Source organism: Sparus aurata, chromosome 23 (genome assembly GCF_900880675.1).
Source record: "Sparus aurata chromosome 23, fSpaAur1.1, whole genome shotgun sequence".
Lineage (NCBI taxonomy): Eukaryota > Metazoa > Chordata > Actinopteri > Spariformes > Sparidae > Sparus > Sparus aurata.
The window spans coordinates 19,617,905-19,632,483 of record NC_044209.1 but is presented as its reverse complement, the minus strand read 5'-3'; the positions used below and the strand labels follow the sequence as shown (position 1 = coordinate 19,632,483).

General features: G+C 44.7%; 4 protein-coding genes across 4 annotated transcripts; 2 read left to right on the top strand and 2 right to left on the bottom strand.

The window, feature by feature from the left end:
- Nucleotides 1-237: 237 nt before the first annotated feature.
- On the top strand, nt 238-2,294 carry LOC115575110 (uncharacterized). Its single transcript, XM_030406975.1, has 3 exons — nt 238-582; nt 1,157-1,388; nt 1,495-2,294. The coding sequence occupies exons 1-3, from the start codon at nt 271-273 to the stop codon at nt 2,214-2,216; spliced, it is 1,266 nt and encodes a 421-aa protein (XP_030262835.1). The 5' UTR covers nt 238-270; the 3' UTR covers nt 2,217-2,294.
- A 483-nt stretch (nt 2,295-2,777) lies between these two features.
- On the bottom strand, nt 2,778-5,112 carry LOC115575111 (uncharacterized). Its single transcript, XM_030406976.1, has 2 exons — nt 4,847-5,112; nt 2,778-4,526 (listed from the first exon to the last, which is right to left on the bottom strand). The coding sequence occupies exons 1-2, from the start codon at nt 4,938-4,940 to the stop codon at nt 3,928-3,930; spliced, it is 693 nt and encodes a 230-aa protein (XP_030262836.1). The 5' UTR covers nt 4,941-5,112; the 3' UTR covers nt 2,778-3,927.
- A 233-nt stretch (nt 5,113-5,345) lies between these two features.
- Nucleotides 5,346-11,482, top strand: armc5 (armadillo repeat containing 5). The gene is made up of 7 exons (XM_030406974.1): nt 5,346-6,313; nt 6,405-6,435; nt 6,532-6,642; nt 6,995-7,892; nt 7,996-8,768; nt 8,927-9,059; nt 9,238-11,482. The coding sequence occupies exons 1-7, from the start codon at nt 5,921-5,923 to the stop codon at nt 10,727-10,729; spliced, it is 3,831 nt and encodes a 1,276-aa protein (XP_030262834.1). The 5' UTR covers nt 5,346-5,920; the 3' UTR covers nt 10,730-11,482.
- A 469-nt stretch (nt 11,483-11,951) lies between these two features.
- cox6a2 (cytochrome c oxidase subunit 6A2) lies at nt 11,952-14,136 on the bottom strand. Its single transcript, XM_030406979.1, has 4 exons — nt 13,946-14,136; nt 13,554-13,620; nt 13,115-13,257; nt 11,952-12,175 (listed from the first exon to the last, which is right to left on the bottom strand). Exons 2-4 carry the CDS (start codon nt 13,618-13,620, stop codon nt 12,086-12,088), a joined length of 300 nt encoding a protein of 99 aa, XP_030262839.1. The 5' UTR covers nt 13,946-14,136; the 3' UTR covers nt 11,952-12,085.
- Nucleotides 14,137-14,579: the final 443 nt, after the last annotated feature.

Sequence of the window (14,579 nt, the reverse complement as noted above, 5' to 3'; positions counted from 1 at the left end):
TTGGCAACGTGTTTTGAAACACATTTGTTGATGACAACATTAACTAGTCATTTGATTAATGGACGAAAAGATTTAAACTGTCATCGCTTCATAATCGTTGCAGAATGAGTCTTTGAAATTCCCAACAGCACTTGAACGCAGCGGACTTTAGCTAGCAGGGTAGCTTTAGTTAGCATTTTGATAGCAGCGACTCCTGTCTGCGCAGCGCCAAATAACTTTGTGCTCCATGTATGAAAAGAAATAAACCTAAAGAACTATCCATCTCTACTAATGGACGTCAGAGAGTATGTTTTGTCTGCCGGCAGAGCCGTGCTGGACATGGTGGAGCGGGAGTGGCAGCCCCTGTCCCCGGGCGAGCTGGAGCAGCGGCTGGACCAGGCGGTGGAGGAGATCCTGGAGGCTGACCTGATGGCTAAAGTTAAAACTCAGCCTGCTCCTGCTGTTTATGTACAGTTACTGCAAAGTCAGGCTAACGTGCAGGTGCAGCCCCAGGTTCTGCAAACTACAACATCCAGTCCCACGGAGAAGGAGAGCCCGGAGCTCAGGGAGCCGCTGGAGACCGTGGAGAGTGCTGCAGTCAATGTGCGTAGTGACAAAAAATCTGTAGCAGTTAATGCACTTAAAGAAGGTTTACAAGAGGGAAAGATCATTTTACTTACTGCTGTGCACATCAACATCACCAGGACATCCAAAAGGGTTTTCTCTGCACTAGTTTGGTGATGTATTTAGCTCAAAGTTGCACCGTGTAGTGTACTGTGACTGAATAAACAAACAGACCTTTAAGGACAACATTTTACTTTCAATTTCTGTTTTACTTTGTTTATATTTGGTGGACCCTGCCACATATCTGGCTTCAAACAGTGTTCTGAGGATCTTGTTTACCTCTGGAAAAAATACATATTTCTGAGTTTGTATAATTAATTAATATTTTAAATATTAAAATCCTGAGATTGAATATCTTCTCCAAAACTACACAGTGCCCCTTTAATTTGCCAAGTAAAACACACTTTTTAATTGAACTGCAATCAGTTTTACGTCTGCTGTCAGGCCTGTCAGATGCACTCCTTGTTTTTACACTATTTTACAAGCAGAATCATCACCTGTCAATATTTTAACCTGAAATACCTGCTGACAATCAATTTTTCCCCTTTATCAGCACATCGCAGACCTGCTTCAAACCTCCAAATCCAGGGCTCGAATGGCTGGGCGGGCTCGGTTATCCCTGTCCCACACTGTTCAGCTGTCCCTCACTCTGCTCACCGAGCGCGTCAGCTACCGCTCAGTGTCACGTCGCTTTCACCTGGAAAAAGGAAACATTCACAGGATCTTCTTTTCTTTCTGTGAGCGTGTCAACATGCTGGAAGAGAGGCTGATCAGATGGCCAGTCGGTGGGTTGATGTCAGTGTGGGATTATCAGTGTGATGTTGTCAGTGATTTCAGTGTTTTTGAAAAAAAAAAGGGGGTTGGAAATGATATTTTCTCTGTATTTTCCAGGCACAGAAGCTGCAGAGGCCCTTTTCCCACTTACCAGTCCAGAGAAGGTGCATGAGGAGGTGCAGCAAGGTGTCCCTCAGGTCCTGGGAGTATTGGGACACACCCACATCCCTATCCGCCTGCCTATAGGGAAACATGATGTGGAAAGCAGAGTGTCTGAGGTGAAGAGGATGAAGAAGGAGGCCCATCCCGACTCCTGGCTAAACCTTCAGCTCGTATGTGACCGTAAGGGTCGGTTCCTGCACTGCAGAATCAGTAAAGGATCAGATGTGGACAGAGGCAGTGCTGTGAGGGACAAACTCAAACAGCATCCTGAACTGATGCCTGCTGGCTCCTGCCTCGTGGCCAGAGCTGGCTATCCGCTCACTGCTCAGATTTTAACTCCATACTCAGGAAGTCTCGGGCCGAGAGAGGAGCACTTCAACAAAACGCTGGAGGATCATTTTCACATCCTGGATCAGGCTGTTGCCAGCCTGAGAGCCAGATTTCAAAGGCTCAGGTATCTGGATATTGGGAACTACGATCGAGCCAGAGCTGTTGTGCTGACTGCCTGCATGTTGCACAACGTGTTTTTGGACATGGGACAAGTGGTTCAAGGAGAAGTTGAGAAAGAGGAAGCGATAACCGGAGAGGAAGTGGGGGAGGTGTGCGACGAGGGAGTACACAGACGTGACACCATTTCAGATTTATTGTTTAAAAACACTGATTCTGGAAACACATGATGTGATGAGATCTTTTGGAAACTTGTGCTTTGTTTTAAATGAACAGTTCTGTCATATAAAGTTTTATTTTAACAGAAATTCTTCTGTCTCGGTCTGTCTGCACAAACACTGCTGCTACCAGAGGTTTGCTGTTAAAGCATTTCCATTTTGTGAATTAGCTGTTTTCCACATTGACCATAATCGGAATGACAAATGATAATATTGTGCAAGGTCACAACAGTTTCGACACATTTTACAAGTAGAAAATAGAAATATAATCACACAAAGCAGATGAGGAGGCTTCACTCTGACACAAATATAGATGCCAGTGATTTTCTGTCTTCCTCTTACTCAGAGTGGAAGGACGAGTCAAAGCTAATAATACTGTGATAGCAGCATACTGAGAAGGAGCACAATAATATCTACAGAAAACTGACAAGTTAGGTCATTTCTGGGCTCTAGGAAACCCATTGTTGATAACCATTATAAACTAATCTCCCCACCTTAAAACACCTTTCTGTTAATGCCATTACCGAGAACACTGTTGCTACTATGATATCTATAATAATCACACTAATGATGTGTTGTACATAGATTTTAATATTGATTATACTGATATTAAAGCTAAAATGATTGCTTTTGCAATAAAACCACTGGAGGGCAGTGAGCTTTCACAAGTCTGCAAAGAAACTCACCAGGATCTTAATTTAAAAATAAACCAGTCAAAAGAAAAAGTGTCTCATATTCTGTCCACCGCCAAATGTGCAAGAGGGGGTGGACAGAATATTTACAAAGGTATTGTTTATTGCAGGATCGTTTATTGGAACACAATACATGGTAAAGTTAATACTTCAGTAACTGTAAAAGCCTGTGTCGTTTCTATTAATACTATTATCTATACTTACTGAAGGTCCAGTGAGTAAGATTTAGAAACAAAATGTCAGAAAAATTGGATATAATGTTCACTGTCATGTTTTCATTAGTATATGACAACCTAAAGATGAGAATTGTTGGGGGTTTTTTAACCTTAGAAAGAACAGACTACCTACTGTAGCCCTAAAGGGACAGACCAATCACCTGCTCCTGCTTCACTTTTTAAAATAATTTTTTTCGCATTTTTTCGGGACAATGTAGCAGAGGTTGAGAAGAGGGGTGTTCACTTGGTTGCAATGTGGAACCTCACCACTAGAGGCTACTAAGTCTTACACATTTGACCCTTAACGATGATAATTACCAGTGTAAATGTGTATTTTTTCAGTTACAAATATGAATTTTTAGTCTCCCTTCTCTTATCAAATGGTCATAATCATGATCATTTCAGTTAATTCACTCCCAGGGCCCATGTAAAAAAAATAACACTCTTGCATAGGTTTGTCGACTTTTGACATAACTGGTACAGTGGTGGTAGCATGCCCATATTAACCTTATTTATGAGGATTCTTTTGTTTTGTCTTCTATTTGGTATAAAAATAACTGATGATGACATCCACCAGAAAGGGAAAGCTCTGCACCCTGTGTCTCCATTTTTTATCCGTTGTATTTCCATTTATTCTGACACAATAATCTCTCTTTGAGCTCTACCTGCTGTGTCAAGTTCAGCTCTGAGTTCTGAGTTCAGCCTGCCCAGACTACTCTTAAAGCTGCAACAGTAAGAAATGTCTGGACATGACCGACCTAAAAAGTTTTAGAACAAATGTACACACGTGGAAGTTCAGATCATGTCTCTTCTGTACTAATCCTTCGACGTGTCCGTGTTGTTCTTCTGAGCCAGGCTGGAGATGGCTTGAGCCAGGTTGTTAATGGCCTCTATCTTCCTCTCCTCCAGGGCTTTCTGCTGGGCCCACATGTTCATCTTCCTCTCTTGCAGCTCCATGTACAGCTGCAGGACGTCCTGTGGAGGCCGGGCAGAGCAGGGAGAAGCTGTTGCGGGAGGTGTAGGGAGGATGGGGGTGAACCTCTTGCTGGCTATGGCCTTGCCCACCCTCGTCCCGCTGAGCTTGGCCCTCCGCTGGGCTTCGATCTCCTCACTGCTCTTGCCCAGGACCTCGTGCATAGCCTTGAAGAACTCCCAGTGGACGCTGGCCGCCCCGAGCCTCTTGGCCCTCTCGCTGTTCTTCCTGTACGTGGCCAGCATGTTTCTCCACTTGAGGTCACACTCATAGGCCTTCACGGTGACATCTGTGACCTCTGACTCCCTCAGTTTGGCGTTGACTTTCTCTGCCACCATCTCCCAAAGTTTCTTCTTCTTGCACACTGGCTGGTCAAAAGCCGGATCCATCTCCAGCCGCGTGTTGACAAGGTGCCATGTAGCCTGCAGTGTCCATATAAATTCTAGAGGGGAAAACAAAGGTGTATCATGTCATTGGACGAACACATCTTTATATAATCTTGAATTACATTCCCTAGCATTAATCCTCTTAGCCGTTTTAAAATCGATTAATTTGATTTGACAAAGCTTGTCTGACTGAAACAACGGTTTGAGGTTATTGAAAGACCAGACGACATAACTCTGATTACGATATGTATGAATCACGGTTTGTGGCTATAATCGCTGCGATAGGTAACGTTAGAGGCTGCGCACTCATCAGGCCCTCCTCGCTTCACGCGGTGACTGGATAAAAGCTTGCCAACTTCAGGCTGCGTCCACTAACCTGCTTTGGTTTTATCGGTATCCACACTGGACACGACCGTTTCCTTTCCTTCCACTTCAGTACTCTGTATCACAATTGTCTCGATAACCTCCATGCTGCTAAACCATCACACATTATTAATTCATTCCAAATTAGTATTTTTTTTTTTGCACTCAGGAGTTGTTGTTTTTGTTTGTTTGATGAGCGGAGTATCGATCGTGGACTTTAACAACCTCTCACAGTCACCGATGCGTTGTCTCGCATCGAGTAAAACGATGATTATAACAACGTCACTTAGCAGTTTGGGAGTTGTAGTCCGATTTGGTTGAAACGAACGGTATTTTGCGTGATCTGGCGTACCGACTGGACTACAATCCCTAAACGCTGCGAATTATTAGACGTAAACGACCCTTCGTACTTATCACGGGAAATGTAGTTTTTTAAGGGAGGGAATTCACAAGGGGGACGTGACAGGCAGGGGCGTTCGAACTACAAGTCCCAGTGTTTCTCCAACCGCCCCACCTCTTTACTCCGTGCTCCCTCCCTCGTTCGCCCCTGTTTTGTTGTTTGGCTAAAGATGGCGTTAGCGGCTAACACAGGCGATTGCATTTTGTTTCACAAAAATTATTCTGCCAGTGGTTAAAAACATTGATGAAATAGAGCTTTAGTCCGTCATTTGATATGCAGAAATGTGTTACATTGAGCCAACACACGTTCACTACGTAGAATAACGCTTGTTCGGCCTTCTCACGATGTAGGCCTGTTTTTAGGGAGTGGACCGAGGCTGTTGGAACTCCATCTCCCGACAGCGACTGCGGCGTCAGGTGGTACAACTTTTCCTATTTTGATGGTATCTGTAGTTCTCTGACCTCGTCAGAAGGTAAATTTTTGGGAAACTTTGAAAAATATGAACGAACTCATTAAGAGCATATATGCTGCCACTTGAGTAAACAAACCGACGAATTAAAGTGGAAGGACATGTTATTGATTTTCACTGGAACAGTTCAGCGATGCTCCACATGCTGTATAATACTTATCTAAACTGAGAGGAGTCAGACTGAGATTACTGAACCTGTAGGTGAAACCATAGGGACCATGTCTGCATCACTTGTGCAAGGTGACAGCAAACAATCTCGAACACCCTCCAGAGAAGGGCACCAATCATCACCAGAGTCTTCTTTGGCCTGGTGCTTGGCTCACCTCTCCAAACCTGGACCAGGGGCTGAACATCATGGGCATGGCAAGTCTGACTCAGGTGGTGGAAGAGAAATGGATAAGAGATCCAGAGTTTCTCAGTGGAGAGCCCTGGTTGCAATTCGGACACAGCATATCAAGGGCGACAAGGCTGGCATTGCCACATTCAGAACTCAAGGGGGCCTCCGGCCCCTGCTGGACCTTCTAAAACACCCAGATTGCTCCAGGAAGACCCTGGACCTGGCTCTGAGCATCCTGGGAAACTGTTGCACGGAGCTGGAGACACGCATTGAGGTAAGATGAAAGAAAAATTGAGAAGGTGTTGAACTCTATTCTTTAAATCTCTCATTCAGACTGATAACATTTAAAATGTCTTCCACCGTAGGTTCGTAAACTTGATGGAATAAATATTGTTGGTAAGTGGTAATTCTCTTTTTTATGTGGAAGTTGATTGTAGCTCGAAAACCACAGTGAATGGAATTTAATCTTGAATAAAAATGTTACTGCTTTAGTGGAGATCTTGAGGAGAAATGTGGCCCTGGAGACGGTCCAGAACCGAGCAGCCCGAGCCTTGGGAAACTTGGCCATGGATCCAGAGAGCTCTGCACTCATCCACTCTGCCGGTAAGTCTGAAATGTCAGTGTATCCCACTGCTTAATTTTTAGCTCAAGGTTTTCCGCATTTAAAGTGAGATGAGTGGTACTTAAGGGAAATTTGCAGTAAGAGCAGAATAGTAGTAATAGTTATAATGGTGAAAGAATAATCATTTATGGACTACAAAAGAGGTGAATTGATTTATTAGTTATTAAGAGATTAAAAGACGCTCACAGTCTTATAAACACATTGTATATTTTGGTATTTTGTTTTGTTAGGCAGTTGTAATGTCAAAATGAAAAGATGCCTTCTGCAGCACAAAGTAACGCATCCAGCTGGAGCTGCAACAATTAATAATCTATTTACATTTTCTTTTTGCAGGTGGTGTTTCTCTTCTCCTCCTCTGTGTGTCTCTGTCTTCTGGACGGTCCTCCCCCTCTGCTGCTCCACTCAAAGACACCTGTCCCAAACTGGAGTGCGCTCAGTCAGCTGCTCGGGCTCTCCTCTACCTCTCAGATACGCCCTCTAACCGCATGTCCCTGCTCACCCAGGGGACCTTATCTGCCCTCGCCCCTCTCATTGCTCCAGAATATCCCCAGGGGCTGAGGCGGGCCACGCTCAGGACACTCCATGAGCTGACCCGGGGCTGTGGTGTTGAATGTGCCAGAGAGGTGTCCCGGTCTGGGGTCCTCGCTCAGCTTGGTGTCATGGTATCGGAGGAGTCTGGGAAACCTTTTGAGGAGCTGGCGCTTAAAACCCTCGCCAACATGTGCTCCCAAGGCTGCCTGCGCCCTCTCGTTGGGTCACTGGGGGTCATTCAGAAATTCACTGAAGAGATCAAGAAGGACCCACTAAAGTCTGGAGTCTTCCTCAAGGCGCTGTGCTTGTGCTGCAAAGAGGCCGTCAACCGGGCCAAGGTGAAGGAAAGTGGCGGATTGGAGGTTCTTATTGGGTTTATGTCTGCCCATCAGAGCCATCCCCTTTCTCGACTAGTCATCCTGGCCTGTGTAGACTTTGTTTTTGATGAATCTGCTATGGAGCAGTTGCAGGAGTTGGGGCTGGTCCCTCTGCTTGTTGCCAGACTAGTTGAACTCACCAGAGGTGAGGAACAATCTGCTGAGAAGATGGATGTGAGCCTCTCCTCCAGCATGTCTCCCACTGAGCTCCTGCCCTCTTCATGCTTCGACTCTTTTGACTTTCCTGCTCCTGAGGGCTGCAAGAAGGAGGAAGCGCCTGGGAAGGAGCAAGGTCTATGTTCATCAAGCTTTTTAAGTCTCAGGTATGGAAAATAAAGAGCATAGATTTATTTATTTCCCCAGTGATTTTTTTTTTATTATCCTATATTCTGTCATATATCTATATGCTTATTGCTCTCTCTTCAGGTCCTGGTTGGTGTCTGAGGGATTGATCACTTCAGAGGGGGATCTGTTGGATTCCTCAGGTGTTGAAGGGGAATGGGGGAGTCTTCAGATCCCGTCGTCATCCCCTCAAACTTCCTCCCCAAACCCTGATTCCCTTTCCTCTCTTAAAAACTCTTCTCCATCCAACCCTGCTGCCTCTTCCACTTCTAAAAAAGTGACACTGCCTTCACCCATGTCCTCTTCAACTCAGCCCCAGCCGTCATCCACAGGAAAAATCCCTGATCCCCTTCCCTCTACCCAGTCTAGTTCCTCCACTCTCCCCTCTCCCACTAAAACAACCCAAACACCAGTCTCTCCATCAAAGTTTTCATCTCCTCACAGAAGGAGGCAGCGTGCTCATGCAGCAGCTTGTTTGACAAAAGTCATTCTTGACACCCCTCCCTCTGCGCCCCGCCAAACAGCTTACCAACACCCCTACCACCCTGAACCATGGACGCCCGAGTCACCTATCCTACTGCTGCTGTCACGTTTCTCCCACACCACCGACCCAAGTGCTGCTCTTGTCAGCTCAGGTGTCATGTCCGGCTTGCTCTACTACCTCACCCAGCACCAGGATCCCAGCAGCAGGTGCCTGCGTATGCTCTGCCGGCTGAGCTGCAACCCAAACTGTTTGCAGGCGCTGGTCCGAACCGGCTCAGTCGCGCTGATTTGTCACCATCTCTGCCAGAGAGAGGGAGGATCTGGAGGAGAGGAGAGGCAGACGGACCGAGTGAAAGCTAAAGTTAAACAACTTGGTAAGATAGAGGTCCTAGTGGGATCAGTAATCTGCAACACATTAACTATAGAATGGCTGAGAAGCATTATTTCACCCATAAACCTTCTAGCTGTTTTTTTATTTTTTTTTTATATCATACAAGAGCAGTTTGTAATTGTGTGCTGACTCTCTCTGTAGGCGTTACTCTTCTCAACAATCTGCGTGTTCAGTGTGAGTCTGGATTTGGCTCCGGGGTTCTTGCCCATGTGATGCTGTCAGGCTCTGAGACTGACAAGATGAACTGTGCATTGTCTCTGCCATTGATCAGCAGGTGAGTGGTAGATCTGTATGAATTCGAGTTCAGTAATCATTGAGAGAATTATTTACACAAATCCACTTCTAGTTCTAGAAAAGTTCTGTTACATGTACTCATTCCATGGGGATACAGAATAATAACTGTAAATGTCCATCTATGAGCTTTACAAGTCCTCTTTTTTTTTCTCCAACAGCAACAAGTCCCTGTTGAAGAAACTCCTTCTGGACAGCGGTGGACTACTCTTGGCTCTGCAGCCCCTTGGTTGCAGTAGCGATGATGAGGATGAAGACCATCCAGCTGAGTGTGGAAGGTTACTTTCTGATTGGTTTAATTCCCAGCATTCTGGCCTGACTTCCCGGCTCCACTCGCTGTACTTCTCCCTGCTGTCTGGATGCCTGTCCACCCTGATGGGTGGCATCAAAATTGAGTTTGATAAAAAATATCTAAATTCTGTTAAAACCCCATCAGTCGCTAAAATTGACAGAGCTTCACCACCTCCCTTGAAAAAGCCTCGCATGGACGACATCTGTCCCTATGGAGTCTCGAACTTTGACCTCCTGTTGCTACTTGATGATGGAACGAAGGTGCCAGCCAACAGAGAAGCTGTGGCCGGGTTGGAGGGAAAACATGGGGTTGGCTCTGAATACTTCTGGGCCTTGTTGAGAGGTGGATTTGGAGAAGCTCAGGGAAATGCAGAAGAAGCCATCCGCATTAAAGATGTCAGCACAGGGATGCTGCTACCAGTGCTCCATTTCCTGCATGGATGTGGCCTCACCAAGGACACAGAAAGGGAAAGTGATGAAGGAGAGCTGAGAGGACAGTGTCGGATTTTGGACTCAGTGGTCCTTGAAGGCCTGGGGATATACCACAAAGAGACAGAGGATCACTCAGCAGAAGACTTGACTTTCCAGAAAACAGCTTTAGGCGAAATGATGATCGGAGCGTGCAGATTTTTGGTGACTGAGCTGCAGAGAGAGTTGGAGGATCTCTGTGTGTCTCTTCTCCTGTCCTGCTCCACCAAGGCCGCTAGTCGGGCTGCATCAGCTCCCACAGAGGACAATGCTGCATCTAAAATGGACCAAGAAGGCCTCGAGTCTGCTGAGGAGAACCTGGCTAATCGAACATCTGAGTTAGAATTGACTGGTTCTGAAGCGCAAACAGAGACGGGACAGATGAAGAAACCAAACAGTTCCGTACATCCGACGGACAATAATAAAACCTCTTTCGCTGGAACAGTTCAAAAGGCAAGTAAAGGAATCAATACAACCTCAAACCACAAGACTGTCAAAATTGTCTCTCAAGTCTCCAAATCAAGATGTGCGTCAGATTTGGACACAACACCTGATCCAGGAAAGCTGAAGTTGAGACCAAAGAACTTGATGAAAAGTTCAGCACAACCTATGAAATCAGCAGCTCAGGACTCTCCTTCATCCTTAAAAGCCAGCGCCAGAGGTAGGGCCCTGGCTGCTCTCCTCCCCCAGGTGTACTGGTTTTCGCAGCGGTACAGCTACCCAGCACTGGGTCGAGCCTGTCTGTCTTTGCTGCTGGGCTGTCAGGACTGTCCTCGGCCCTTCCTGTCCCCCTCGCTTACTGGAGATTGCCTTCACAGATTTGCCAGAGAGGCCGACTGTACGGAGACTCTGAAACAGGACCTGCTAAGTTTGGCCACAGTAGCTCTGAGCTGAACAAGGAGGGACATGTTGACTGATTGGTGGCATTAATTCAGAGGGCACAGCTTAAGTGCAAGTCAACTTTGGGGCTTTTTAAAAGCTTCTAGGAAAGTTGCTATTGTGTTGATTTCTTCAAATGTCAGGTCACATTAACCGCATGATTGGAAAAACTGTGCTGTACCAATTACTCCAGCACTAACAGAACTGATTTATTTTCGTAAACTGGAGGCGTAAATTTATATTTAGTTTTGATGTAAACTGATATGAACTGTAGCCTGTCCCAGCATGACGTAATTGTATTATAATTTACTGTTGTTGGATTAACTTCTAATGACATTTGATTGTGATTTCTTTTTTTTTTAAATTTAGGATAAAGTCTAAGCAAATGTCTGCAATGCATTTGATGAATGTCATTTAGCTGGAAGTACTGGAAATATCAGGGTTGGTCAAGAAGCCAGTTGTTTATTTTGTACATAGAGATAATATGGATAAGCAGATATACATTGTATAGATTCCAGTTGTCCCATATTAATTTATGCCGCTGAATATATTGTTGGAACATCACTTTGCTTTTGGTTTTTCTTGTTGTTGAGGTATACACATAATATGTGGTCATCATAACATAGCAATATTTTTGTTCTATATTTTTCCCATTCTGTGAAAAGACCAAAACCAACAATTTGTTAGTCGGCCTCTTAAAACTTTCTTCTCACCCCCAAGCCTATTGATTTCTATTGAGGACATCAATCTTAAAAATAGAACATGGTTCTGGACTGTGTTTGTGAGTGTGTTGGTAAAAAAAACAACTTTGTACATTCATGGTGATTGAGGAACATGTCACCAAGTACAATAGTGTGGCTCTTGTTGTTTATGGATCACAATTGAGCCTTGGAACAGCACAGGTTGCTATGTAAGGCTTTGGCTTTACAGACAATACTTCAGCATCGTGAATAATTAAGTAGATCATAAATGAGTAGATCAGTTCATTGTTTCTGTGGTCCTTTCATGGGATTGTGTGACATTAAGAACAACATTGCCAACCTTCTCTTAACTTCTGAAAGCCCTGTGTGCAGGTTTTGAACAATTCAGATTTTGGCAACCCCTTGTGGTGGTGCAAAAAAGTACAACGTAAGATATAGAGGTGACACTTGGAAAAACTAGAACAGTTTTATATAAGTCTTTAGGACTGATTAAAGGGAGCACTCCTCTGTATTAACAAAAGAAACGGCACTCATTATTATAGAGCACAAAGTGGTTTTATTCCTGTCTGGGTGCACCGGTTGATGCGGAGCAGCTTGGCCCCTCGGCCAGTATAGTTAAGCCAAGTACACTGCTGCCTGGAAACACAGCTGAGAAATGTGACTGATTGTCTCAATGATGGGAGTCCTCGTAGCCATCAGGCAGAGGGTTCGTGTGAGGGTTGTGGAACAGGGAGTGGTTTCCATCCCCCCAAGGAAATTTCTGTAAGGAGAGATAACACATATGTAAGGTCAACAATGGGGAAAAAAAACCTTGATATTCATCCCATACCAATCTTTTATTGGTGGAGGGGTGGTGTTTAAATCATGCTGAAAGAGAAGAGTGCACTGATGATCAGCCACAATGTTAAACAGGAAGAGGGCGAGTGAATAACATTGATAATCTTGTTACAAATGTTCCGGTTAGAATTCTGTGTCTTGGCATTCATGTGGGTGCCACTTGGCATGCACTTGCGGATGGAAATGCCCCCCTAGCAGCTTATTACTCCCTGACACACGTCAACGCCACCTCGGAATTACCCAGATCCTAATCTGATCGAGCATCTGTGGGACATGCCAGGACAAATCTGATGCACAGAGGACCCACCGTGGATCAGACTTTGCTTTGGCGCGTCAAGGCATTAAAACAAGACCTCTGGAGGGGTCCTGTGGTGTTTGGCACTATGCCTTTTGCAGAGGACTCCCTGAAAGAAGGAGGCTTGGTCAAAGCCTTGAAGGTAGAGATTGCGATTCTGGAGAAAGATAGTTGACCATTGAGTTTCCTTCCTGGGTCATCAAGTACAGACGTTTTGGGTCGATATGAAATTCTAACCCTCACGTCAGTATTTGACGACTGACGTAAGAGACAGAGCAATCTCAAGGATCCTTCTTAAGGGTCGCCTTCCCTTCCTTTAAGGTCTTAATCACATCTCTTGGGCACATTGCTGAGCAGTTTTGTGTGGCAGGCAGCCTGTCCTCCTGGAGGGGGGGTGATGAGTGACTAGTGCAACCCATATGAATACCAGGTTTGGTACCAGGTACCAGGTTTTCCCAGATAAACAATGCATTGTAACATGATGATCAATGCTATTTACTTAACCTATTTGTCCTCTTGATGTTGTGGCTGATTGGCGTGTACAGATGCAGGCAGTGTGAGACTCACCTTGGTGCGGATACGCAGGTGAGGATATGGCACAAACTCTGGTGGCTCATGTGAGGCTGCCTGCATCTTCATGTATGCATTAGCCATGCAGACAGTAACACCAGGGATGGCCAACACAAAGGTCAGAATCTTCCAGGTCCTCGCTGTAAGACGCAACAAGTGAAAGTAAAAAACTGAAGCACTAAGTAGGCTATAGAGGAGAATGGAAAAATGATATCAGCCTACTTTCTACAGAGTCCATATCCATAATAAAATCTAACTTGGTGTTTTGCCAAGGAGCATGAATGTGCAGGACAGCTGCCAGCTCTGCAGACATTTTAGTTAATGTTCAACAAAAAGCTCCAACTGTAAGTGACTCAAGAGGTGCAGTTACACATGTAGAAGTTGATGCATTTTTGTTGTATTTAGTCGAGACTGACTACAGTTAAGACACACTGACCTCCTCCCTCATGGCTCGAATGTGACGCAGCAGCCAACACTCGACGAGCTGCTATAGACAGAGACATCTGTAGAGGTGCAGGGGGGAGGAAATGACTTTAGAAGTAAGATTGGCCCAAGTTTATTTCATTTATCTCAACCTCAAGAGAAATTCATATGCTTTACACTGAGCCATAATACAACTATTCTATACTATATACTATTCTCTATCTTGCCATTTAAACAACTTAAATGCCATATATAAAGTAATTTGCAGATAGTAATCCATCATATGACCCTCTGCAACAAGTCAAACAACAGGCAGTTGAGGCTGGGCCTACTAGTATTGCTGCATATTGGTATATTAGCAACCCTGCTTTAACTGAAATCAAAGAAAATCAGGTCAGAACTTACTGTTGTTCAGGCAGGCAACAACCAGTATGCTCTAATATTTTTAAATATTTCTTCGGACCCGTTTAGCTTTGAATTTTTTCCTCCTTCCTGCTTGTTTGTCCTTCAGTCTGTCCTGAGCTGAACTCAGTGTGTTAGACTCCTCCCCATTTCGATCTGTCGCTGCACCAACCAGCTAGTTTATATTTGGGCAAGTGCAGAGGCGGGTTGATACGTGACGAAGAGGAAGAAGGAAGGGGGAGGAGGTGTGCTGAGCACATTCAGCCTGAAATCGGCACAGAAGCTGTGGATTGATCCTCACTAATGGATCACATTAACAGAAAAGGCATCAGGTTTTTCATAAAATCAGTTTGTTTGCTGTTACTTTCGGTTTCAGTTAGAGACCAGGAAGCCAGTTACAGGTGTGCACTGACAGCACACATTGCTCACTTGTGTGTCACAGATTCAGAGCAATCTCCTGTTTATTTACATTTTTCAATTTCACCTTTTAATTACTTTAAGTCCTTTTTGGTCCGCATTGTATTAAGACTTGATGAACACTTATATCCTGTAGTAAAATGATAAAACCCTGTAACTTATATGAGAACAACATCATAACATCTAACAATTTTCACACATAACATACCAACTTATGAGT

Bases quoted from the DNA above. Each gene is read 5' to 3' on its own strand.
- LOC115575110 (XM_030406975.1), top strand. From the start codon at position 271: ATGGACGTCAGAGAGTATGTTTTGTCTGCCGGCAGAGCCGTGCTGGAC. The intron at 583-1,156 runs GTGCGTAGTGAC...CCCCTTTATCAG, and splicing joins TGGAGAGTGCTGCAGTCAAT to CACATCGCAGACCTGCTTCA. The intron at 1,389-1,494 runs GTGGGTTGATGT...TGTATTTTCCAG, and splicing joins GCTGATCAGATGGCCAGTCG to GCACAGAAGCTGCAGAGGCC.
- LOC115575111 (XM_030406976.1), bottom strand. From the start codon at position 4,940: ATGGAGGTTATCGAGACAATTGTGATACAGAGTACTGAAGTGGAAGGA. The intron at 4,527-4,846 runs GTTAGTGGACGC...TTTCCCCTCTAG, and splicing joins TACCGATAAAACCAAAGCAG to AATTTATATGGACACTGCAG.
- armc5 (XM_030406974.1), top strand. From the start codon at position 5,921: ATGTCTGCATCACTTGTGCAAGGTGACAGCAAACAATCTCGAACACCC. The intron at 6,643-6,994 runs GTAAGTCTGAAA...TTCTTTTTGCAG, and splicing joins TGCACTCATCCACTCTGCCG to GTGGTGTTTCTCTTCTCCTC. The intron at 7,893-7,995 runs GTATGGAAAATA...CTCTCTCTTCAG, and splicing joins TCAAGCTTTTTAAGTCTCAG to GTCCTGGTTGGTGTCTGAGG.
- cox6a2 (XM_030406979.1), bottom strand. From the start codon at position 13,620: ATGTCTCTGTCTATAGCAGCTCGTCGAGTGTTGGCTGCTGCGTCACAT. The intron at 13,258-13,553 runs GTCAGTGTGTCT...TGCGTCTTACAG, and splicing joins TTCGAGCCATGAGGGAGGAG to CGAGGACCTGGAAGATTCTG. The intron at 12,176-13,114 runs GTGAGTCTCACA...CTCTCCTTACAG, and splicing joins ACCTGCGTATCCGCACCAAG to AAATTTCCTTGGGGGGATGG.